This window comes from Atta colombica, unplaced genomic scaffold, assembly GCF_001594045.1.
Source record: "Atta colombica isolate Treedump-2 unplaced genomic scaffold, Acol1.0 scaffold120, whole genome shotgun sequence".
NCBI classification, from domain to species: domain Eukaryota; kingdom Metazoa; phylum Arthropoda; class Insecta; order Hymenoptera; family Formicidae; genus Atta; species Atta colombica.
In genome coordinates, this window is record NW_017259207.1 from 138,334 (window position 1) to 165,616 (window position 27,283).

At 32.1% G+C, this 27,283-nt stretch overlaps 1 protein-coding gene across 1 annotated transcript in view; it reads left to right on the forward strand.

Moving 5' to 3' along the window:
- Nucleotides 1-2,414: 2,414 nt before the first annotated feature.
- LOC108694583 overlaps nt 2,415-27,283 on the forward strand; it is an 87,312-nt gene continuing 62,443 nt past the window's right edge. Inside the window, exon 1 of the mRNA XM_018204161.1 lies at nt 2,415-2,817. Within this exon, the coding sequence (XP_018059650.1) occupies nt 2,415-2,817 (403 nt within the window). The remainder of the gene's footprint in view (nt 2,818-27,283) is intronic.

The window sequence follows — 27,283 nt, forward strand, 5'->3', positions numbered from 1 at the left end:
TTTAAATTCATTATCGTCTACTTATTATTAAAATACACAATGATCGATGAATATTTTAAAACTAAAATCAAATGTCATATGCTCAAATACTATTTGAATTTATAAGCAATTCAGGCTCAAATAGAAAAATTATTCGATTGCTAAGAAAAGTGATTATTAATTTTAATTTTTTCTTGTAAATAACAATTTTTAATAGAGAATATTTTCTTGATAATAGTCTTAAAATATATTTAATACATTTAATATATAAATTTTAGAAAAATTTGTTATTATGTTAAAACACAAAATTTATTTTCTTTTAAAAAATACTATAATTTTATTGAAGAAACGATTTTATATAACAAGCGAATCAAATTTTTTCCATTAATAGTTTTAATACAAATATTGGGGAAAGTTCGTGCCAATTTTGAAGGAAAATTGAAACGCAGAAGATTTAAATTTTTAATTTCATTTATTAAATTTAAATCTTTTGCGATATGAACAATATTAAATTATATTTTACCAGAATTTAGAATATATTTTAAATAAATTTGATGTTTGTAATAAACTTATGATAGATTTATGGCTATATATAAACGTTTTAAATACTTGAAATAAGTATTTAATATTTAAATACAATATTATTCTGATATTTCAAGTCCTCGTTTCTTAGTTCTACTTATAAAATATGAAAGATATTTAAGAATTCGAAAACCATGTACGATACAATATATGAGTAACTTATCCCTTCGAAAATGACCTTAAAAAAACGCAGTTACTGATGTTGGGTCATTTTGATTAAAGGCACTAATTAATTTCAAGGGCTAAATAAATTTCAAGGACTCAAAATCACTTAAGTCGTATAAAATTGAATGAATACAAATTATAAGTTTAGTAAAATAAATAAGTTACCATATATATATGAAGCTATTTTTGATGCTTAAATTTATTTTAATAGAGGAAAATATATTAAGCGAAAGAGAGATACATTGTGATTCGGATAAATTTTTCAAGTCTCTTGATTGGCTGTAGCATAGTATTAGCTTGAGATTACCGGAAGTGCTGTTCGCGGAAAGCGGAATGAGCGGGCGGAATCTCGGGTCAATCGCGCATATGTACATCAATCTTGTTTAATTAATTCCGGGGCGAAGGCTATCCTTTCATAAGATCGATCAGCCGCGTTATGGATCGCCGTGAAAATACCGTTGCAATTTTAATCGTGCAAAAATCACGTTACAATACGATCGATAGAGGAACGTATAATCCAACTCGCGTGAATAGATCCTATGCAAGGCTATCCTGAGAGACTTCGAAGCCGAACCGCCATGTTCGCGGGACGCGCGCGAGTTTCGTCGAGGTCATTACGGGAGCGACGACTAGATACGCGCCCTGCGTTCGTCGGTGAAAAATCACCGTTGACAAACAGACTCAGTGAGCGCGACGCGATAAGGAGAAGAAGACACTCTCGTTGTATTCGCGGCAATTGCGCCGCGAGTATCCCAGCCGACGCGATATCGTGCGATGCGCGCTTCGTTTTCCGAAGAGAGGAAAAGAGAGAGAGAGAGAGAGAGAGAGAGAGAGAGAGAGAGAGAGAGAGAGAGAGAGAGAGAGCGAGTGAGACCTCGACGAGGAGAGGGAGAGGATGCGTTCGCAGCATGACGAGACTCTCGGGCGCCTGCGTGGCCGGGTGACGTCATTAGCGAACCGGGCAGCTCGTCGTCGTCGACCAGACATTCAGTCTCGCCTCGGCCGTTCGAGAAGATTGTACATGTAAAGTTTCTTTTGGCGATCTCGCCCATTCTTTGCCATAGTGAGTCGCAATTATCGCGGAAGTTTAGAGATACGCGCGATCGACGAATCGATATCGGTTCCGATTTATCTGGGTGCTGCTTGTTGACGGTGGACTAATTCAAAAGCCACTCGAGAAGAAGACGTCTGACGCGCGCACGGACGCGCGTGGTGTTTGTCTGGCTTGACTAAATCGCCGGTCGTTCACCCGGTGTACGCGACTACGAATATTCTTATGCAACGTCCCGATCGGGAGAGATCGGAGCGCGGAGGAAAGTTTCTTTAGCACGAGGGGGAGAGCGTTTTCCTCGCGTCGGGAAAGTCGAAGCGGAGCGACGCAAACGCGACACGTGCGAGTCGTAGAGGATCCGTAATTCGCAGTTTCTCTTCTTCTTGAAGACTCTTTCAATCGAGAGAGGACTGACTCTAAATCTAGAAATTAGAGACTCATTAGAACATAATTAAATGACAGACGGTGCGTGTCACGGGGGGATGTGCGCCACCGTCCTGAAGTAGGAATCTCCTCTCCTTACTTGGTTCTTTTCACCTGGAAAGTGGTCCAGCCACGGATGTGACGCCGTCGTCGTCGTTACCACAAAAAAAAATTGAAGCTTTGCTATGCGCTCCGGGCTGATTACTATGAGAGAATGAGCTGCTCGGTGAAGATCTCTTGCGGCAAGGGCTGGGGTGGTTCGCAGCGTAAGATCGGCTCCCTCGCGGAGGAAGCGAGCTCCTCTGGATCCGCGATCACCTGCACCGGTGGCCTCCAGGCGGTCCAGCCGATCAACACCATCACCACCACTACCGTCACCTCCGTAACCTCCAGCAACCCTGTCGTCGTCACCACCAGTACTAGCACCATCACCATCGCTTCTACCGCCACGAGCATAAACGTCATCACGGCTGGTAATCAGAAGGTGATCCCACCACGCCCCATCAAGTCGATCGCTGCGAAGAAAGGGGAGGACATTACAAAGCTGTTCAAGTACATCGAGGATAACGTCATCGGCAAGAACAGCACGTTCTTCGGGCCATTCGGCCGCAGGAAAGGTCAGTGATCAATATAGTGGACGCACCGCTTCGTTACCCCTTCTCGCGCCCCCCCCCCTCTCCTCGCGCGTGCCCGCCCCTTGTTACTCATCCCTAGACTCTCTGCATACATGGCGGACGTGCCAAGAAGCGAGTCATGCGATTCGTCGACTCGTTGGAATTGTCAGAGTGCATACAACATGTAACTTTTTCACTGAGATGGAAACGAGAAAAATGAAAATTTTGCTATTGGAGATAATGCAACGTTTCCACTCTGAGGAAAAATTATATATAATTACGTGGAAAAAGAGTCTGGTTGGAATTTTAATTGAAAATTAATAAATTAGAATTTGCTGTATTATGATTAAAATAGGACTGTTTATATAATTAAGCCTTCCCTCCCAACTAAGTGAACGAGAAACATCTATTAATTATTTAATTATATATATTTAAATATTACGTCAAAGTTAGATGTTGGCATAATAAGTTTTAAATAAATTTTATCTCAGACATTTGACTGCCGATTACTTTCGATCTTGCATCATAATAATCAAAGTAAAATAAAATTATTTCTTCTAAAATAAATCCTAGCTAAGATAATATTTTTCACAAAAAAGTTTTCTTTACAAGTTTTAAAATGCTAGTATCATTAAATCGAAGATCTTATAATTTAATTTAGAGGGAATTATTTTTCAGCTTGATTGTGTGGCAAGATCGAAATTGGCGCGCAGTCGTACATCTAAGATAAAATTTTAGATACATATAAATGTATTATTTCAATATCTAGTACTTCGACTGTAGTAGAATTTAATTTGAATCTATTATATTTTAGTTGAGGTAATCCGAATTCTGATTGTGATATAATTTATTTAATTTAATTTAATTTAATTTATTGTGAATTGTGAATACACAAATGGCGAGGCATCAGCAATACTGCTGCTACTGAGCCCCCCAGGACAATGAATATTATAACATAAAATAAAATAGAGCAGTACGTGTAACAATCTAAATTAATAGTTATAAATATGTATACGTGTAATAGATGAGAGTTGAGTGATTACGATGTGATATCTCAAAATGAATTAGAACATTTGCTAGGTATTAAATATTAATAAGAGATAACTGATCAAAATAATAAAAGATAATATGATCAATATTTTCTGGTTTCAACTAGAAATTTTTCTTAATACAATAAGAAAGAATTTTGCTGAAAGATCTAAAATTTTGCTGGAAGCAAATTTGAAAATAATTTTGCTGGACCATCAGAATAATTATATTCACGGAAAGAATAATTTTGCTGAGGGATCTAAAATTTTGCTAGATGTAGACCTGAAAATAAATTTGCTGGACCATCAGAATAAGCATGTTGGAAACTAAAAAAGTGATGAGCAACGCTGGAAAAAATTTTGATATTTTAGCAACAAAATTTGAATTTCTAACAAAATTATTTTCAGATCTAGCCAGCAGAATTTTAGATCTTTCAACAAAATTGTGCTTTTCGTATACAATTTAAGATATAAATTGAATAAAATACGGCGTGTCATTTTCTGCCTTATCGCTATCTCGTTGTTCAGTTAACAATAATTGTAAGCGAATCTCAATCTTTGTAGCTAATCGGAGTGACATCCCGAGTTGGCATCCCGAGATGAAATTGAATACATCAGCTCTCTTAAGGTCGCAAATAATTTCTTGGGGTGATTTTTTTTTAGTACCTCGGAGAAGGTGTGATTATCGCGTTCGAAGTTATCGGAAAATTACGTGGGCTAATTTGTCGAAATTTAGATTGTTTCTTACATATTATATCTTTATGACTCGCTGCGAAATTAAATTACATATTTATCTAGAACAATGATAAATTAGAAATTGTTTTAGTTATTTCTTCTTTTACAATTCGAAATATGTTAATAAGATTTTTTCATTGGAGAAGTCTTTAACCCTCCGGAGCTGACGATGAGTTTGTTAAACTCAGACCCGATTCCTCCACTGTATATAAGATTAACTTTAATCTCATTTTAAATTGTTGTTTATCTTTTCTTAATTCTTAGAATTAATTAGTTTTAGTCTCGATTTAATTTACTGTCTATTTTTTTCTAATTTTTAGAATTAATTAGCTTTAGTCTCGGTTTGATTTATTGTTTATCTTTTTCTAATTCTATTAGAAATTCTATTAGAAATCTCTTTGATGAAAACGGGCATTACTCAATTATAAATTTCTTTGTAAAAAATGTTACATTCTTATATCTGCAAATTTTAATTATTCTTATTAAAATATACTTATTATTCTTTAATATTCTTTAGCATTCGCTACATATTGTATAAATATATTTATTATTTTTATACGAATATTTATTATTTTTTATACGAGTCATTTTGTTTCCTTAAAATTAATAGTATTTTTTAATTAACATAGATTAAATGAGTCTTATAAGAGCGTCAGTGTTATAGATTTAATGTGTTCAAAAGATTAATCGATTTTGTTAGCTTTAATTGCGATCTATCAGACTGCTACAATTATACAGAATTGCTTTAAATTATGAGGAATATAGGATCTATTTTTAGATTTCGTCGCATTTAAAAAAATAATATAATGTACTGTAATTGTAACAGGGGATGTGCGGACTTAATTATCAAAATCTTGATATTAATAAAAATTAAAATAACTTGTTACTTTTTTATTATACATAAATGGATTTATTATACATAAATGGAGGACAATATTAAATAAATTTATGTTATTAATGTCTTTAAGAAGTTACATGTTATAAATCTTCTCTATTATGATAATATTACATGAAAAAGCTAATTGCCGGAAAGGGGGACCTAAGTAGAATTGTGTCTTTATTCCGCCTATTCCCTTAATTGTTACAAGGTACTCATTTGTTTGTTTACAAAAAGATGCAATTATTACATGTTGCTCCGAAAATAAAATATACTTATGAGTTAACATAATAATGATATAAGTACTCGTGCTGAACTTTATTCAGAACTAGGGCCGATGTAACTTTCTGATAATCTCGTGCGCACGAGTTCGCTAACAAGTAAAGTGTGAAGTGATGAAGAATTCGCTTGTCGAGTTATGTCATGGCATAAACCTTCGCCCACACTCGATTGGGACACCCTCCAAGTGCAGTTGGCGTACTTTCCTTAACTCGATACTACCCCACGAGCGATAGCGCGAAACCCTTCCCATGTATTTCGAAGTATCCTCAATTAAGAGCATAAAGCCGTATATTTTTAGCTGTTGATCGATTGCTCGCGGAAGATTTTTTGTTGACCCGCACATCGCGCGATCGCATTCGACATCGAGAACTGATCGATTATGATTTATTTCTCCATCGAAAATTTCCTCCTTGCATCGTTCGTTTCATCACAATCGTTTTTATCTTGCATTTTCATCCTTTTCTATAAGCGCATGTAAAAAGAATGATTTTGTTGAAGTATCTAAAAATTTAACTACCAATTTGAAGATCATTTTGTTGGACTATCTAAATAATTACGTAGAAATCTCAAGCCTAGTGCTGTAAAAAGTTTTAACATTCTATTGTAGTTACTCATTTAAGCGCTGTACATAATTATTTTGATAGTCTAACAAAATTATTTTTAAAAATTATATCTAACTAAATTTTTAGATTCTTTAACAATATTAATATTATAACAGTAATTATAAAAATGGAATGAGTATAAAAATGGAGTTCTGACTATAATTATTTTACTATGCAATTATAATCATAGATACAATACTTTTCTCTCAGTATTTCACACTGCATCGATATACATACATACCTCTTTTACTTTTGCATCTAAACAATGTGACATTCAACAAACATAAAACCGTAATAAGCAAGCCGACGTGTAAATTTTTCTGTAACAACAATTCATTTGAGTTGTGTAAAACATTTTCCTTATCGAGCGCACTTATCGTATCGTTGGCACGTGTAAACATTTTGCTATTAAAGTTTATTTGACTGTTTCGTGCGGCTGACCATCAGGAAGTGTCATTGTCCGAGGAGATTGCTTCAAAGACCACGTGCTACCTTGGAAATTCATCCACCACGATCAATAAAAAGCTCGTGTGAAAAGTGTCGTGAAGAACCTTGAACGTAAAAGGAAGAGAGAGAGAGAGAGAGAGAGAGAGAGAGAGAGAGAGAGAGAGAGAGAGAGAGAGAGAGGAGGCTTCTATCATATCACATCGTAAGAATTACCAGTGATTAACATCATTCGCAAAGGACAACGATGACTATTTGGAGTACGAATCGTAACTTATTTGCGCGAGAAGTTGGTTTCTTCGGGCTCGCTCATAAATATCGGGCTGACGTCATGCATCGCTTGGCGCGACGGCGACCTTAACTCTCTTTCGCGCGCTAGATAACTCTCTAACGGAATCGCGTGGCGGCTGGGTGTCGCGAGCTGAAATATCTTAAACGTTGCGGCGACGCGACGCGACGATCGACTTATTTGCTTGACGAAGTGAAAGTTCGACGGATCTTAAAATGCAGAACGACTCGCGTACGATTGGAGCACGACAGGGATCGATAGTTTCTATCATAAATTTATGAGCTTCAACTTCTATTTATGGACCTCGATTACTCTATGCTTTTTTTCAATCAAGCAATTATTTTAGATCACGTGACTTGTTATAGTTCCGTATTCGAGAAATATGGCTGCATATGGATATTATGGATGCTTTTGCTGAATTGTCTGAGATTGCAGATATTCGATTCTTAATTTTTATAACTGAGATCATCTTAAGTATAATTTTAAGATATTGTGAACCAATCACATATGGAAAAAAATGATTTGTTAAAGTATTAAAAAATTTAGCTAGATATAGATCTGAAAATAATTTCGTCGAACCATTAAAATAATTACGTATGAATCTCGCGCATGATAAGCAATGCTGTAAAAAATTTCGACATTCTTTAGCAATCAGTTTGAACGTCCTACGTAGAAAGGATGGTTTTATTGAAACATTAAAAAAATTTAGTTAAACAAATTTGAAAATAATTTTGTTGAATCTCCAAATAATTATATATATATAGGAATTTCAAATATGATCAGCAAAAGCTGTACAGAATTTTGATATTCTATAAATAAGCTGTCTGAATTTTTAATAATTACTAACATGTAATTAATTCGGATAATTCAATAAAATTATTGTCAGATCTATATTTCAGAGTTAAAATTTTAGATATTATATTTCAAAACTGTTCTTTCTATATGTGAGAAAGTAATTCAAGCATAATACTTCAGAAAGTTTTAACATTCTGGTTAATTTCAGCGTTTTGCATAATTATTCGAATAATGTTCAAAGTACAGAATTATTTTCAGATTTGTATAGTCAAATTTTTAAATTAAATACTTCAGCAAAATCGTTCTTTTGAATAGAATCTCGAATCCATGGTATATCGATCGCCTTGTACATACATTTGCACGTATCGCACACGAAACGCTTTCGTGATCTTGTACACGCAGTTCGTGATCTCCGTTTATAGACACGTGTCAATAAATTGCTAAAACTATCACACGCACTTATGTGACTCCATTTAATGAATCGATGGTATCATTCAACGCGATCATGCTCGCTAATTCGATTTGCTTTTTGATGGCACAAGGCTTTTTGTTCATGCGTCAAAGCCGCTTAATGGCTTGCTCGCATAATGAGCGAATACAGGAACGTTTATACGGTAAACACCGCACGAGAAGAGCATAATGCATATCGCAACATGATCTAAACTCATAGGAACCACAGAGAGTGACTTCATCACGAGTCATTGGCTGCGTTTAGAATATCATGTAACTTTTTCTCTAGAGCGATGACGTGAAAAGTGAAAATATTTTTATATGTGTGCACAGAAAAACGATTTTGCTTTAGAAAAAATTTAAAATTTTGTTAGATACAGATCTGAAAATAATTTTGTTAGATCATAAAAACAATTATGTAGGAAACTAAAAAATGCTGCAAAAATTTTGATATTCAACAATCGATTTGAATTTTCAACAAAATAATTTTTAATCTATTATATTTACATTGAAAAGAAAAAAATGTTTGATATGAACAATTATAATTTTGTTGATGTGAATTACTAAAATTTTTATTATATTTTAATTTATAAATTGTATTGTTCTAAAAATTAAAATTTTTTTCGAACCAAATATTGATTACAATAACACAACTTTTTGAAACATAACAAAATTTTAATAATTTACATTTTAACAAAATTATGATTATTTATATCACACATTTCTTAGTATAGTAAAATTTTGAATTTTTAAATAAAATTATTCTTCTCGTGTATGTATGTACAATATGTACATACGCGTACATACAAAAGCATTTTCACTTTTCATATTTCCATTCTAAAAAAAAAAGTTACATGATTGACCCTTTATACAAAAAAACTGATCTGTAAGCGCTAAGTCATTAGTGATCAATGATTCTTAATATGATTGGATTCTTAATATGATATCTTACCTTTATTTCTTCACTGAATCTAAATGTAGGAACTAATCATTTTAAAGAATCACTTATTGATTAGGTTTTTCTGCTGATATTTCCGTCGAGTTTGAAAGAATTCTATTTCCACTCTTCTTTAGAATATGCTTTAATCTTCTGAAGCTAACCATAAGTCCATTGGATCACTTGATTATAAATCTCTTTGTTAAAAATGTCAATTTGATTTTATTATTGTGTCTGATCATTACATCTGAAAATTTAGATTTAAAAAAATACACTTAGTAGTCATTTTTTATCATTTTAGTTACTTGAAATTAATTGGTGTCTTTTTATTAACATAAATGAATCTCACAAATCCAGCGTCAGTAACTATGGATTGTGGCGTCAGTTCCGGAGAGTTAAAGTCAATATTCTTTAGACATCTATTGACCTGTAACAATTGTAGTGATGCACTATAATAAAAATAAATCTCAATGACATGTACCTATGTCCGATCACTTACACAAAATTTATTATTAACCTCAAATTAATAGTCTATCTTTATTACAATATTATAATTTAAATGCAATATTTAAAGATTACAATTTACATTTAAAATTACAATATTTAAAAAAGCATTTGAGATTGATAATAAAATAAATAAATAAAATTTGGAAATGTTTAGACATGTTCGATAATTGCCATGAGACGTTTACTTTATATGTGATTGTCACGCGAATCTTTGCATTCGGTAAAAATATGACTAACACTTTGCGAATAGAAGACTTAAGACTATTATTGATGAGACGAGAAGCAACGAGTATAAAAGTATATGATTATGTCGCTAAAACACGCGATAACGCAGTAGCTTCATCTTTAAAATTTCGTGTAGATGAAATATTGCTGATAAATATTGTTCTCTGAAGTGTGACGAATATTAGTAAGGTGGCCTTCACCGAAAAACAGGTTCGCCACCGCGTGATTCACGAACGACGACGCTCGGTGGGAAGTGACGGAAATTTGCATGAAATTTGCAAGTCGAGCCGTCTTTCTTTAAAATAGAAGCTGAGAATTCAATCCGTTTCAAATGCAGGTCTTGAAGTTGCATTCCTGTTTTACTAGAATGTTTCGCAAGAATGAAAGTAAGAAATAAAGAGAGGATCTTTTTCTTTTCTTTTAATAATTCATATTTATAATTCTATCTTATTAATAAATATTAATAAGGAAAAATACAAAAAAGTTATAAGACAAGATGTCAGTTTGTAGTCTCGATTGATTTTATCAATTGCGAATTTAGGAAAATATTTGGATGTAGTAGAGTTCGATGAGTTTAGACGTCCTGCCAACAGCAAACAAGTTTCTCGAGTGGGTCAAATACTTGTGATGGACGATCCGTTGTCTTCCGATACGTTGATCTTGGTCTGACATGTCTCGAGGTCGATGGGAGTTGCGATCCTGTTAGGCCACTATTTCACGCGGGTCCATGGTCATCACGTGACGTCCCGAAGAAGTAAGGATGACTACGTCATCCACGAAGAATGACTTGTTCAGCTCATCTCTCGTCTCCAACATTCTCGTCTGGCAAGCAAGCCAAGTCAATATTTTGTTGGAATTAAAAAATTGGAGTACTGTCAAGAGAAAATTTATTCGGTTAATTAAATATTTGAGTTTCTTTAACTCTTCGTGGTTCCGTATAAACATCAAACTTCGAAATAACCATTTGCAATAATTTTACGAAAGCTACAATTCCTCAAAGCAAACAAATGTTCGGAGAACGACGGTTTACATGAAAAGAATGATTTTGCTGAAATATCTAAAAATTTAGCTAAATATAGATTTAAAAATATTTTGTTGGACTATAAAAATACAAAATGCAACAAACAATTGCTCAATATTTTTTACGCTCAATATTATTCATCATATTTAAGTTTTGTATATGTAAATTTTCTATATGTAAATCTTCATGGTTTAAATCAAATTATTTTCAGATCAGTATTTAATTCTTTCCGTGTACAAACATTCGATAAATGACAGATACGAAAAGAGAATGATTTTGTTGAGATATTTAAAATTTTAGTAAAATACTGATATGAAAATAATTTCATTGGACTTGAATCAAAATATATGACATGTAGAAAATTCAAGCATGTTGCAAAAAATTTTGACATTCTAGATATCAACTCTATGTAATTACATTGTTGGTACGACAAAATTATTTTCAAATTTATATCTATCGAAATTTTTAAATACTTTAGTATTTAGCTAAATTTTTAGGAAACTTAGGGAACTTCAGCAAAACATTTTTTTCCGTGTACAAACATTCGAGAAACGGCGAGTAGTTATATATTTTCGGAATCTTTGCTGTCCGAGAGTAGTAAAAATATATCGTTTGATCATTCTTATCGAGAGTAAGAGTATGGAAGAGTTATTAAATGTCCCCGATTATCTCTTTATTATCTACAATTTATTTCCTCGCATGACAGACGACGAGAGTGTCGATGGTTCAGCTTCGCTGTGCTTCAATAATGATGGATAATATCGACATCATAAAGCGACACAAGCCCTGATCGAAGTTCGTTAATAATGCGCGTATGCATGCACGCATATACGCGCCGCTTCTCATCGATTCATTTTATCGCGCACTTCCAAAATGCAAATGCTCGATAATGCGTTCCCGGATCGGTAATAATGGCGCGTTTGACCTAGTTTTACTTGTCCCGCACACACCAGCTTGACCTAGTTTCTTCCTAATCGTCTCGATATAATAATACTGGATTCCGAGCGCGAATTGATAAATGAGAAATATATTCTCGCTTCATAATTCACTTTCTGGCAAAAAACATAACTGATCGCCGATTTATAAGTCGCGATTTTTCGCGAAGTCACAATTTTTCACAAAATCGCGTAACATTTCAATTTTAATTAATTATTGTCAATTTAATTTAGATGAAATGATTGGAGACAAAAGAGAATTCGTAAATTAAAAGTTTACTATAAAAAAATTACAATAAGCTAAAAATGAAGAATTAAACAAAATACAGACGATAAAAAATCTTCCATTGTTCGAAATATCTCTGTTTTTATTTTGATAAGATCACATTTTAATTGACAAAAATAAAATTAAACGTGAGCTTAAAGCAAGTATCTATAAATTAATAATGTCATCTGATAATAAATTATCGAGCCACGATCTCAAAAAACAATTTATTAATAATAATATAGAGAACTGTTTATACTTACGACTGGTATATCTCAATCACGATCTTAGATCATTTTTCTAATATTCTTTTAATCGGGAAATGCTTTAACATGTGATGATTCTCGATCTGGCTCATGTTATCGAGCGATTCGCTTCACTGATATTTACAGATCAGTTTCTCTTAAAAATCTCTATTAAAAATTGGCGCGTTGGACAACATATTTCATAATAACAAAAAGATATCATGTTCATGTGCAGATATCTACTACACTAACTGACCCAAACAGAAAAAATAATTGTGTCCGTAAGATAAGATAAAAGTAGCAGCTTAATTAATAAATTAGGTAACCGTGGAATTTACGAGGAATTTATTCCCTCTCTGATTTATTCATTATTGATGAATCAATTATGCTAATCGGATGCAAAGTAAATTCTGCTCGTTGACGTTTTCGAAAAATATATCAACAAACATTCGGTAAACATTTAATCAATCTTTTTTGTTTCGCGAGAAAAAACATGATTAACCCTTTCAAATCCTGTACATCAGGAAAGGATAGTCAAGTTTATTTTTAAAGTATTATTAATACATTAATATATCCTTTTGATGTTTTTTAATTATATATTTTTGAATATATTTACAAAATGATTTTGCATAAAGATATTACAAATATACTTGACCTTTTTATACTTTTAATGTTTTTTCCAGTGACTGTGATGTACATCAAATTTGAAGACTTGAGGATTATCCGTTGAAATTATTTAATTTTATCGACATCTCTGAGATGTACTTAAATAATAATGTACATATTGAAAAAATATTGAAAATTTTGAAAAAGATTTATTTCTTTTTAATATGAATTACGTGCCCTTGAATTGATTAATACGATTTTATTAAAATTATAGATGGAATTAAATTGTAATTGGCTTATTTTTATGACGCTTCGAAACGTATAAGTCATTGATGCGATCAATTATTTTTATTTTCATTCCGGAAGAACGACTCAGAATTCATTAATCAATATTAACAATTAACAGGAATTTCTATGAAGGACGATCACTATGAAAAATCCGAAGGATAACTCTTCTTAGGAAGATTCCACGTAGTCGACCGTCTACCACGTGACACGCGTCTTTATGTATGTACAATGTATGTGTGTCGAATCGCGTGTCACACAACGTTAGCATTGTACGCCGAGACACAAAGGCTAGTATTCACTCTGTGTCACCGCGTCAGAGACGTGCTGCGAATTTTGCTGTGGATCTTGGCGCGCGAATCAAAACAAACTCTCTTGAGTTTTCGATCGGAAAACTACTCATCCTGAGGATGACTAATTCGTTGTCGAGATCGAAATGCAATTTATACATGCCGCGAATCGGATATAGTCAATGGAAAATTTATCACACTCGAGAAGCACGTGGCGAGGTTTGAATCTATCGACTCTCGTGTTTTTTCGATCGGGACAATCGTTTGCAAACAGCCAATTATCAGATAAACTAAGTGGTCGCCCAATTATCGCTATAAGTGGCATTTTACGATGATTTATAAGGCTTAAAGTGCTATTTTATAAGATACGCTGAAAAACAGTATGTGATTTTAATTTGACATTTAAGCTAGTGATATATAAACAATAAAATGTAAGTAATAAGCATATCGACCAGTCACAACCAAGAATGTTAGATAATGACATAACCAATAACTAATTCATATTGATGTAAGCAGTCCAGTAGTAGTCTAGTAGCAAAATGTTGAAAAGTTTATTGTTAATATCTTACTATTTAAAGTCGGGAGCGCATAATCTTGCATAACGCAGAATGCATAATGCATAAGAAAATGAACCATCGAAGTCCTTTATTTCCTTTTATGAAATAAAAGCTTCTTAATTAATTTTTATGCTTTATGCATAGATTTGTGCTCCGACCTGAAGTTTTTTATGTACCCTTTTTTATGTAGCCTTTGGACTCGTGGCTTAGAAAAATTATAGAAAAATTATAATAAACAAATCAGTCAATATCAGTCGAGAGTTTAAAACAATTTCGTTTATGCGAGCAGTAACAAATAAAAATTTGATCTGTTTAAGTAAATAACCAAATTTTGATTAGAACAACACAATTTTTAGATGAAAAAGTAAAAAAGTTTTGTAAATTAAGAAACAGAAAATTCTGATTATCAATCAGAATTCTAGTTATCCAAAAAGAATTAAGACTAATAGATTCAATAAGAATTTCAATTAGTGCCAGCCTCTTTGTTGAATGTAGAATTCCCTATACTCTTCAATATAAACTATTTTAATGCTGAAAATGAACATCAGCGTAAAGAGACACCTTTATAATATTGAATCCGAAAAAGAATTCCGGAATATGTACGTGCATGTCTTTTCTCGACTTCTCCAGTATGCCTCATCGGGCACTGCGTGATTTTTGTTGTACCTTAGGATCAAATTCCCTTGTGTACACCTTACGCGCGACTCATATGTTACCAGAGCTGCACTTTGTCGTGCTTTATTATTTTCGATATACGTCATTCGTTCCCTCTTGATACGTCGCGCCGCACGTTAACGCTCTTGTGATGGTCACGATTTCGTACGACACAAATATACAGTTGAGTCACGATTTGTCGCGATTTGAAGAGCAAATGAAGAATTGTTGTCACGTTTGATAGACGATATCTTAATACGTTTTTGTGAATAAAAATGATGACACAGATACTTTGTTAGATCAGCTAAAGTTATCGATGAAAAACAAATTATTCATTTTTCGCTAATCATTCCATTGTTGTATTATTACAATAGATTGTTATACTTATTATCCCTCGGATAATATCCGTCGGAAATTCTCATTCTTCGTCTGCAATATGAGTTTTCAAATTTTAGTGTTTTTTATATTTTTATATTTTTGGAACAAAATGTGTATTATTTTTATTAAATATACCTAACTGATAGATATAATTGTATTTGCAACAGTAGGGATTTGGGAATTTAATTTCTTTTTTTCTTCCTACAACTGTATTTTCTTTACAACTGTAGCTTCCACATTCTCTTTACAATTATAGCATTATTATATTTCTTACTTACTTATATTTGTAACAGTAAGATTGAATGATTTAACTTCCTTTACAATTAAATCCTTTTCTTCGTTGATTTTATATCTGTAATGTGTTAAAATCTAAAAAAATTCTTACACACTTATGTAAAAAATTTTAACAACGAGTTTTTATTCATAAAAGTTGCATTGTATCTTATTCTTTTTTTTTACAGATTTACATTTATCTACTAGAATTCACAATCAAAAAAATTGTTTCGTTATTGTTACTTTTAATTTATCATTATTATTACTTTTATTGTATTTCGTTATTGTTACTTTTAATATTATCGTGAAAGAGAAGACCGAGTTTTCTTCACTGATTAAAGACGATTCTTACTGTTTCTCTTATATGAAATGGAAAGCAACTTTAAATATCCGGCATTTCTCGACACAGTATGCTATTAATAAACAGCTCGACTTTCTTGTTTTGAAAGTCTCGGACCAGCTTTACTTTAATATTACGTTATATGGATACATTTAAGACGTGTTTACTAGTGACACGCGATGCTGATGTTAATTCAGGAAATTGTCACAGGTTCTTAAACAGTATACAACTATAATTTCCTCTCGCGCACACTGCGGAACACTCTCGATCGAGAAACGCGAGATAACAATAATTCTTGTTTGAATCGTATGTCCGCCGCATCGTCTCAGATTCTGCTACAACGGATGTCTGATAGTAAATATCTAGAAATAGCCGTGACGCCACACATTATCGAATGAAAACTCTATTATTTTGTCTTGCAATCTCGCACTTTTACTAGAGCAAATATTTGGCGCTGGCAACGTATTGCGGATGCAACGTACACAATTATGCATAAATATCTGCGGTTTGATTCACCACATTTCCGCAAATGTTTAACTCTTTGAAGTGCAACTTTCACGTTTAATTTAATAGAATTAAATCTGAGCAATCTAATTTCAACATTACTTATGCAAATCACAAGACATACATGATGTAAGCGTACAATATGTGTATGAAAATAATTTATTTAACCCTTATTACTCGCAAATGTTCAGCCTTTTAAATTTGTTAAGTGTACGGAAAACTTTAGGTAAATGCAGATTTGAATTATTCATGTTATTGTTTTTAACGCAATTACTTATATGATATTTCTGACAATCCAATAGTCATTCACAGAAAGAATTTTGTTAAATACAGTCGAATTTTCGTAAAGTTAACTTCATGTCTTAACCTCTTTTATATAGTAATCGAGTACATGTCGCGTATTTGTTTACTTTTACGGAGGTCGATCCCAACAAATTACTTTTATAGAAGTTCGATTGTATTACTACGGAAAAAATTAGGTCGATACAGATCTGAAAATAATTCTGTTATGATCACCAAAATAATTATGTAGAAAATTCGAATATAAGGAGCAATGATGCAAAAAGTTTTGACGTTCTTGCAATCAGCTTCTAGCAACCAGAATTCTGATTATCTCAACTGGAATCGTAATTCAACCAGAAAATTCTGATTTGTTCATTTTTGATCAGAATTCCAATAATACAATCTTTTTCCAAATTTTTTTTCCAGTTGGAATGTTGGAATGTCAGAAATATTCGTGAATAATTATGTTAAAAACAGCCATACGAGTGTACAATATAGAATTGATGACATAATGTAAATTTGTTTTCTAGCTAAAGTATATACTTTTGAAACTTAAAGCGAAATAGTTATATTTGTTTAATATTTGGAGCAGGCGAGAAAGTTCTCGTGCAGTCTAGTGCAGAAATAAAAAAAAAAAACTTTTTGATAACAACACGAGAGACATAGAACAGATGTCCTGGTTCTGTCTTTCTCTGAAAAACGACGAGCGTCCCAGTTTCTTGCTGCATATTGTCTCGGCGGCCGTAAAAGGACATGCGGTCACCGTGACCATGCCTCAAGGAGTTAAGGGTTATTGGAGCGACTGCCCGTCGTCGTTTAGCCGTAAATCCGTATTCGAACACGCGGCTCCGAGAACGGGATACGTTTTGTCGCGTCTCCGCGTATGTAGGTAGACAGACGCGATCCGCGAAGCGAGGTCCGTTAACGGGACGCTCCGTAGATGTGTATATATGCGTACAGCACCGGTCGATCTCGAAGATGATGCGGATTCTCGTCCTCGAATGTATCCCGCCTTCCTTTTAAGGGAATTCTAAAATCGCCTGTTTTACCCATTAAATGCAAAATTATCGTAGAAATCGCACATATTACAGATTTGGAAATCCTTTTTCAGAACATTAATGGTAGTCTGTAGCGTGGAATTAATGTCGAAGCCATACTTTTTAAAATCGATATCTTACCATTTCTTAATCCAATATGACATATAGAACTGTCAAGTTCATATAAAAGCTCTGTACGAAATTAAAAGCTACAGACTAATAGATTTTAGACAGACTCGAAGAAACAACGTATAGTTCTTGGAATTAGATTGAGGATCTAAACACAAATATGACCGTTACTGAGTCGTGGAACATAAGTTGTACTTGTAGATTTATCAAAACATTGTCCGTTGACCTATGAATAAGACTCACGTTTCACGATTCAGTTACGATCGTATTTGTGCTGAGGCTCTTATTAGTTAGGCTGCATTCCATTAGACGTTCACAGTGTTCTTGGAATCATTTTATTGTTTATCAAAGATAAAGAAGGACAAATGATATTCACAAATACAGAGCATCAAATGGAATGGCCTTTGACATATTCTATATTGACATATTCTGATATTGTTTTACGAAAATTTATGTATATATATATATATATATATATATATATATATATGCGTGAGATATTAATGTAGTGATATGTCGATGAATCAAGTAAATCGTATGCGTGTTAGTTCTGTTGAATCAGTAAAAAACGGTAATTCCATCAAAGTTCGGTCTTCACTTTAAGTCTCTTAAGTCCGTGTCATATTGGAGACTACATATTGGAGACTGAGGATTACGAATTAGAAATTAGAATTTGTCTAGTCTCTCATAGCAAAAAAACATTACAGTGACATCACGATAGGTTACAAGGATACAATGTCACAAGTAAATTATAATGTTACTATGAGATTATCAAAAGGTCAATGATATCGTATTATTATCTTAATTTGTATACGTCGTAACAGTATCACAGTGAGATACAATTTTTATAACAGCTTCATAATCATGTAGCGATATCACTTGTGACAAAGCGGACATTCGCACATTGCCATGGCTTTGCTGTGAACATGATGTAATATCATACCTGTGACAAAGCGGACATTCGTATATTTCCATGACTTAAATACATTTTTTTTAAATATATTTATTACAAATTTTAGAAAACTTAGTAATATGTGCTCAAAATAAAAATTATTATTTTTTTTAAGATTATTACAAAATTGAAGAAGCATTTTTATATAATAAGCAAATCGAATTTGTTTAATTTAATAATCGTGACTAAAGTTATTAACCTTCTAACCGTATTCGGGTCTTTTTTGCGAGCATTTTTAAAAAGTTTTCGTGATATTACAGTATTATATCAATAAAAAGATGAAGTTTTGAACATAATCAATGATATGTGATATAAACATGGATAGAGGATTAAACTTAGGATTCAGAATATATTTTGAATAAATTTAATGTTTGTGATGAATTTTTTGTAATATTTTTTGCTATGAGGGGTCAGATAAATTTAATTTTAAAATCCCTATATTTGTTCTGATTGAAATCTAAATTTTAATCTTTAATTTTTGATCTTCAATCTTCAATATATAGACACGGACTTCAATGCTGCGCGAACACTTCATGTTTTCTTTAAACGAGAAAAGCCATCGAATTTACTGCCTTATCTGTGTCCCATCGGCAGATGACCGCGACTACTACCATCCCGGAGGTAATTAAATCGTCCGTTTTTCTTTCTCGAGGGCCCTGAATTGAAGACGGAACTGAATTTGTTCACGGCCAACGTTGTTGCCAGCCATTGTCCAAGATTTTTACGATCGACGGACGTTGTAATTGCCACGTGACATGGACGTAAACTCAAATGCACTCTTCTTTATCTTCTTTGTGATCTTTTAACTAAAGATCGTAAATTAAACTTTTACGCAGTTTAATTTACGATTTCTCCTTGAAACATTGGTCTTTAAAGTCTTTAAATTAAATACTTTTCGAATAATATATGATGTGGAATAATACTCGAAAAGGTTACACACAGAAAAAAACATTTTATAAGACAGAAAAATGATTATTCAACTTTCATACTTTCTTTCTTTTAAATAATGATTATCTTTAACAAAGAATATTTTCTTAATAATAATCTTAAAATATATTTATTACAAATTTTTTAGAAGTGCTTATTATTATATACTTAAAATAAGAATTTATTTTTTTTCGAAGAATATTTTATAAAATTGAACGAAGAAGCAACTTTATATAATAAGCAAATCGATTTGTTTTAATTTAATAGTCTTGATTGTGTTAAACTTACACGGTAAAAAAACATTGTGTATTTTTATTGAAAATTGTCAATTCACGTTCTTGTTTATGTTGAATTTTGTAACACATTCGAGTGTTAATTTAACATGTTATTAAAATATTTTATATTAAATTGGTATTCAACGTTTCTTCGTGTTATAGTTTATGAAGCAAGTGAATAAGTAACATAAAAATAATGTATTTTAATACGTAAATTCTAAGATGAATAAATGAAAAATACGTGTTAATTTAACATATCATAAATATTAATTATTCTTAAATATACTTCCATACTTTACAAACTGTGTCAGTGTTATTTTTTTATGATAATTTTTTTGCATATCTATATTGTTTTCTGACATATTTATCTTAAATTTTTGAGCAGACAATTTAGGACATGAGAAATATTTTATATTTAATACAAATTTTCTAACAGTGTATTAGGATTCAGAATATACAATATTTTGAATAAATTTGATGCTTGTAATGAATTTATAATAGATTTTATATATGAAGTTTTGAAATATTTGAAATAATTATTATTTCCGTACAGTAATATTTTTCTGTATGTATAGACGAGAAGTACATCCTGTCTGAAGTAATTTCATTTACCACTCATGTAGTTTATACGACCGTCATGTAGCAGTCCCGCGTTATTGTGCGACACACGTAGTGAATTTTTATTACAATCTCTTTTTTTTCCTGGACATACGATATCACGACAACAGCATGGAGCACTTATCACTACGCGCATTAGTCAGCCGTGTGTTGGATAATTTGATATCACGATGGAATCGTGCAGAACGCACGCGAAATTGTCGGTGAAACGTTTTTAACCTTTAGCTCTGTGCTAGCACACGTTACTTCATTAGACATGCACGCGAAGTGCAACAACTGTACATTAAGGAAACGCATAATCATCCTGTCGATTATTAAACGAGATAACAGACATTTTGTGCGAGGTCGATTACACCTTCTTCGCGTCTACAAAGCCAAACATTTTCTAGTTGTTTTAAATCTCTTCTTATTACATGATGACTTTCAAAGAAATCAAAATGTGCTGAAGTACACGTTTCTTATCATTTCCTCATTACATTCAAAACAGATCATTAATTATGCCAATTAAGACACCGACACTTTGTTTTTCCTTCCGACTAAATTATATAATATTTAACGAGATAAATGCGTATAATTGTACGAAATACAAATTAATTTACGTAAAATAAACGGGTTATTTAAATTAAAAACCATAATAGAATTTACTCACTTGAATAGAACGACAATAAAAAAGGCCATATCGGATTAATGTATAATTTATTTACTAAATGACTTAAATGGTTTGTGTTCTAATTTGTTTTCATATTTTCCACGTGAAAGTGAAAAAGGAACAGTATATTTGCATAGCGTTCATTTGTACTTGGTGAAAAATGATAAAACCTAATCGTGTGTATAACATTGAATAATGTGATATAGAATAAGAGTTTTTTCAGTTTTTTTTTTTGCGAATTAGCTTCGCTATTTATAGTAAAAACGTTTTTGATATTAATACATATTGTATTGATATAGCAATTCACGATCGAAAAATTAACGATTCAGAATTTTGATTAAATGTATTAGATTTCTTGAATCTATTATAATTCTAATTGAGATAAACAACATTCAGAATTTCCTTGATGAAACTAATACAATTCTAGATTTAACCAGAAATCTAGTAGTCTTAACTAGAATTCTGGATAATTCATTTTTCACCAGAATTCCAGTTAATTCAATTAAATATTTTTCTCTGTGCAGAAATAATATTAAAAAATTTAACTACATGTAGGTCTAAAAATAATTTGTTGTATCATCAAAATAATTATAGAACGCTATTTCTTATTATTAGAATGTCAAAACTTTTTGCATCACTATTCATTATACTTAAGCATCCAAAATAATTATTTTAATAATCCGATTAAAGAGAGACAAAATTATTTTTATGTTTATATTTGAATTTTTAGATAATTTAACAAAATCGAATTCTTTCCGAGTAGATTTTTTTATCTATAATAGGTAAGCTTTAAATTAAATTTTTTCACGCTTTGATAAATCCTTAGAATGAAAATTCAAGATCATTACTTCACCTTGTTTAATTTTTCCTAGGAAGCGGACGTCGAGAATGGAAAGCGAAAATTGTGGCGTTACGGTATTTATAAATCGCACGGCGAACGTCTGTCGGCGACAAATTTTCCGCGGTCGGAAAAATCCATTGCTTTTTCTCTTCCTCTTTCTCTCTTTCCCTCTCTCTGGTGCGAGCTCGAATACAACGCATGGATGCATGTGCAAGTGCAACGAGATGATAATAGTGCGGCGTGTTGCGTCGCCGATGGTAGTCGAACGCGGCCGAGCGCGTTAACCCGCGCGCTCGTTTCGTGTTCGCCGCGTGCTAGAATCGGGATAGTAGCTATATACACGCACCGCGGATATGCTCGATCCGCTCGATGCATTACGTAACGTCCTTTACGCACTACACGTAAGCATTGCAGGCGGAAGCCGGTCGCGGCTATCTGCATTCCGCTGCCGCGTCTTGGTGAGAGAGAGGCGGACAACCATTGTAACGCGACACGCGCTATCCGCTCATCTGTTTGCATACGCACGATACCTTGGCCGACGATTTGAAATTCAGACAAGAATGTAGAGAGGGAAAAATCGCCACGTAGTACATCACGGTTCGAAAAAAAGTATTAGTCCCGAAACGCAATATGTATAGCAAGCTTTAAGAAACTTTTTATAATAAATCATCAAATCAGTCAAAGTTTTAAGCCGTAAAGAAATTGACCAATCACAGTCAAATGTGAGAAGAATAATTGACTATGATTGGTATCTCAATTTCTTAAAACTTATTATATCTATTACGGATTTGGGATTTGAAGCTATGGTAAAAAACTAAAGCAGTAAACAAAATAGGTCAATCACAGTAAAGACTATAAGGTATATCACAACGGTCATATCACAACGTAAAATAGTACCAAATGCAACACGTTAATTTCCTTACTACTTACGGAATGAAAAAAGACTGTTCTTAAATTAATTAATCATAATACGCTCATATATACATAAACAGAAAAACTCTTGCTTTAAAGATTTTAGTCTTGATTTTATTGAACTTGTGTTATCAATATTATTTTGCACTCAATTCAAAACTTGCTTAATCAAAACTTTTGCTTCAGTACAAATTCAATCAAATCAAGATTAAAATTTTTGAAGCAAGCTTACAATATTTTTGCATATATATTATAATTGATCTAAGAAGTCTTTTTTTTTCTATGCGTTTTACTATTCTACAATGAGGTTTTAAGGCTTAAAGCTTAAATTTTATATTATAAGAAAAACAAATTTTTTTATGCCATAGCACTCCCGAAACACAATAGATGCAACAAGAAACACAATAGATGCCTTAAACCGTAAGAAATTGACCATAATAGTATTGCGTTCTGTGTGGTGCAGTTCTAGTAATTTACTAAAATGCAAGCAATTGAGCAGAAGAATATGCATCTTGTAGGCTTTATTCAGCATTTGCACGTTATTTGGATTTCAAAAACAAAGAAAATAAAACATATACGTGTATATGACATCACATCATCCAATAAAGAGAAAAGGAAGTGAAGTGTTAGAGAGAATCTAATGAAATTAATTTATGTAAGATTGTCTTATTTATTTATTTAACATTATTAAAATATTAAATATTTATATATTATATTGCTACAATGTTACCATCTTTTATACACATTTTTGAACTTAAACACAGAGATAAAGTAGACTTGCTTAGCTACAGCTCTGCTGTAATTATATTTAAATATATCTGTCGATCTTATTTTGTGTACATATTACATTAACAACAAGCCAGTGAATTTTCAATTTGAACACATCTCGACCTTTAAACTTTTTCGCTCGTGACGTACTTTTCGTATTTTAAGATGCATGATTCCTTTTTTATCCGGAGTGATTCAGAGGCTTGGATAAGGTTCGAAAACATACTCTTGCTCGATTCCGTGAAGAGATTCTCAATTGTTATGTTGTGTGTCTGCGGGATATCAAAGATTTCTCGCGCGAAGAGAATAGGGGAAGTCGTGTATCTCAATGTACGATGCCAATTTCTGTTTCGCACATTTTGTCGTAGATAGGAGAACGTACAAAATGGCGGGATGTACATTATTAGAGAACACGCGTTTTATAAATAGACGCCGCGGATGAGAAAGAATATATTCCCGACTGCTGTACAGAAAGCCTCGAAATAAAACTCACGTCCCGAGTGCGACACTCGTCACAGAGAAATTATTATTTGCTTGCTTTCAGTCGCTCTTTGACTCTTTCTCTTGACATTTTCAATGTGCAGAAAAACACACAATCAATACAGCCGAGCAAAGAAATTTGTATTGCTTTTCTAATCTATAAATGCTGTTTACTCAAAAAATATTGCGTCGACTTTCGTTATGTGTTTGGCAAACGATATTCCTTTCTATATTTTTATATCACTTTATACATGAAATCTTGTTTATATATAGTTCTTGGCCATATTATGAAACACGATTTCTGTTTCTATAAATTTTTTTTAATTTATTTTTTTATTTGTTATAATGAATTTTAATTGAAACATTAAATATATTATAGTATTGTTATTAAAATCGAGATTAATAGTTGCCGATGATGATTTAACAATATATAAAAAAAAACTTATCGTTTATTTGTTATAACGACAATTAAAAAAAGCAAATTTTCCGGAAAATAAATTTTAATATTTTGAATCGTCAAAATTATGTAATATTAATTTTGAAATATAATTTTAATATAATAATTGAGTAGAGGAATAAAAATATGTTCTTTTAAAGTATATATTTTTTTGTGTTTATTTTTTTTCTGCAAGCAACTGAATGATCATTTTTTTGGTTGTATTAATTTTTGAATTATGTTATGGCAAGTGAGCGATATATTTTGTATTTTATTAAAAATAAATAAAAATTTAACGAAAAGTGTATTTTTATTAATTAAGAATATAAATTTTTTATTAATTTAAAACAAAAGAAAATCTTATTTTATATATGATTATTTTCAATCATTTAAGATCTGTCCATTTAAATCTGTCAAAAAATCCGCGCGTATTTAATAATATGATCAAAGACTATACTTATATCAATAATGTTTTATTTCTCGACAAAATGATGAAAGGTAAAAAAAATTGCATTATCTTAAAATTCAATCGCTTGCAAGTGCAAGATTGAATACGTTTTCGCGCTCCTTCCGGTATTCCAATGCGCTTTGCTAAGAACATCAAACATGAATTAAGAAAATAAGCTTGTGCATAAGGATGTGTGAAGATAGGAAATACGGGCACACCGGGAATTTCTCCCAGGTGACCTCGCTTTGAGAAAATTCACGCGCAGTTGTATGTTCACGTCGACGCACTCCCAACTCGATTTTACGAGAACCCGGAGGTTGGCCGGGTGTAATAAGGCGACGAGGAGTCTCAAGGTCATGGTATCGATCCGTCAACCTCTGCCTGCTGCCGTTTATTTCTCAGCTCTCTCAATCAGTCTCCATTCTCGCTCAGCATCAATTTTTGCGATGCTGCCGGAAGACGAGACGAAAAGAAAAGTAACAATATACGAGTAACAATATACGATGAATAACAATATATGAAAAAAATGATTTTGTTAAAATCTATAAATTTAGTTAGATTAGATCTGAAAATAATTTTGTAAGATTATCACAAAATTATAATTGGGTATTAAAGCTCAAACTGATTAATAGAATCAAAAATTTTACATCACTCATCATGCTTGGGATTTCTACGTAATTATTTTGACGAGTCAAAATTATTTTCAGATCTATATCTAGCTAAATCTTTAGATACTTTAATAAAACTATCCTTTCCGTATAAATTAGAAAATAACTTAAAAATTATTAATTACATGCTGTTAGATAAGTATTGGATTTAATTCGATTTAATTGAATTAAATGTTGTTTAATTAATCTTTTATATTTAATAATTATATTTAATATGTTAAACATTTTTTATACAATTTATATGTAATCTTAAATACTTAAAGTTTTAAGAAGAAAAAATCCTTAAATTCCTAGAAGTATGAACATATTTTACTAGAACAAAACATATAAGTCCAAGCAAATTAACTGTTATAATTAGTACACACGATGATTTTTCAATCCTTTATAATGATTTATTCATGACTGAGTTAATTTTTATTACTTTTACAAATATTCATTACTTTTACAAAAATTATTAAATAATTCTTACGTATACCTCAACATCTTTAGAAAATATTTGTTACGATTATGTATTTAAAAAAGAAAAAAATGGAGCCTATTATCTAGCTATAAAGATGCTTCTAGTATTTCAAAGAAAAAAAAATCCACAGGACACAAATAATTCATCGTGTGTACCAAGAATTAATTACTATGTATGAAAATAAAGAAAGTGAAAATATCAAGTATCATTAGAACAAAGAAAGTAATTTATGAAAAATCAGAAAATTTCAAAATTCTTTTAAGAAATAAGACGTTAACTTAAACAGAAATAGTCAGTGATGACCATTCGATACTTCTATAGAATTAAGAGAATATCATACAAATTAGTTGAATAAATTCTTAATTAAATTCGCGATTCTCAAATAAGCTTAGGTCATTAAAGCTTATTCTGGTAAAGGATTCTAAGAGAGTTTCACTCTTTCATTTCTAATATCTGCAGGCAATTTGTGAATGAGAGGGCCGAGAATAGCGAATCTAAAAAGCGGCGTTCGCAATCTCTCGCAGATACTCGTGTTCAAGACAATTAAGAAACGACCGCGCATTCGCAAGCATTATGCAAGACTTTCTATTTGGGTCTGTTTCGTTTCTCTCTGTGAAAGGCATATGAATTCAGACGACACGATGTAATATTAAAGAGAATCTTCGAAAAAGAATGAAAGAAAGAAAGATAAAGTATCAACGTATCGCGTATAAATAGTCAGCATTATATAATATTTGTGACGAATGAATTATATTCCGACGAATGAATAAAAACGATTGGTTATTGCGGTATGATCGATTAGTCATGTATCGAATGATTATCAATAGATAACTCCAGCTTTAACTGCAGTTATCCGTCTCTGTCGATTGTATCTTCCAGTGTAATCATGTCTCTAGATCGGCACGCTATCGCGGTCTTCATTCTCGAAAAGTTTCGTACTTCTGAAAGAAGACGACAGCGTGGCTGTATAAATACAACTAAAAGAGTCGTCAATTATTCCATGAAAGAGAGAGAGAGAGAGAGAGAGAGAGAGAGAGAGAGAGAGAGAGAGAGAGAGAGAGAG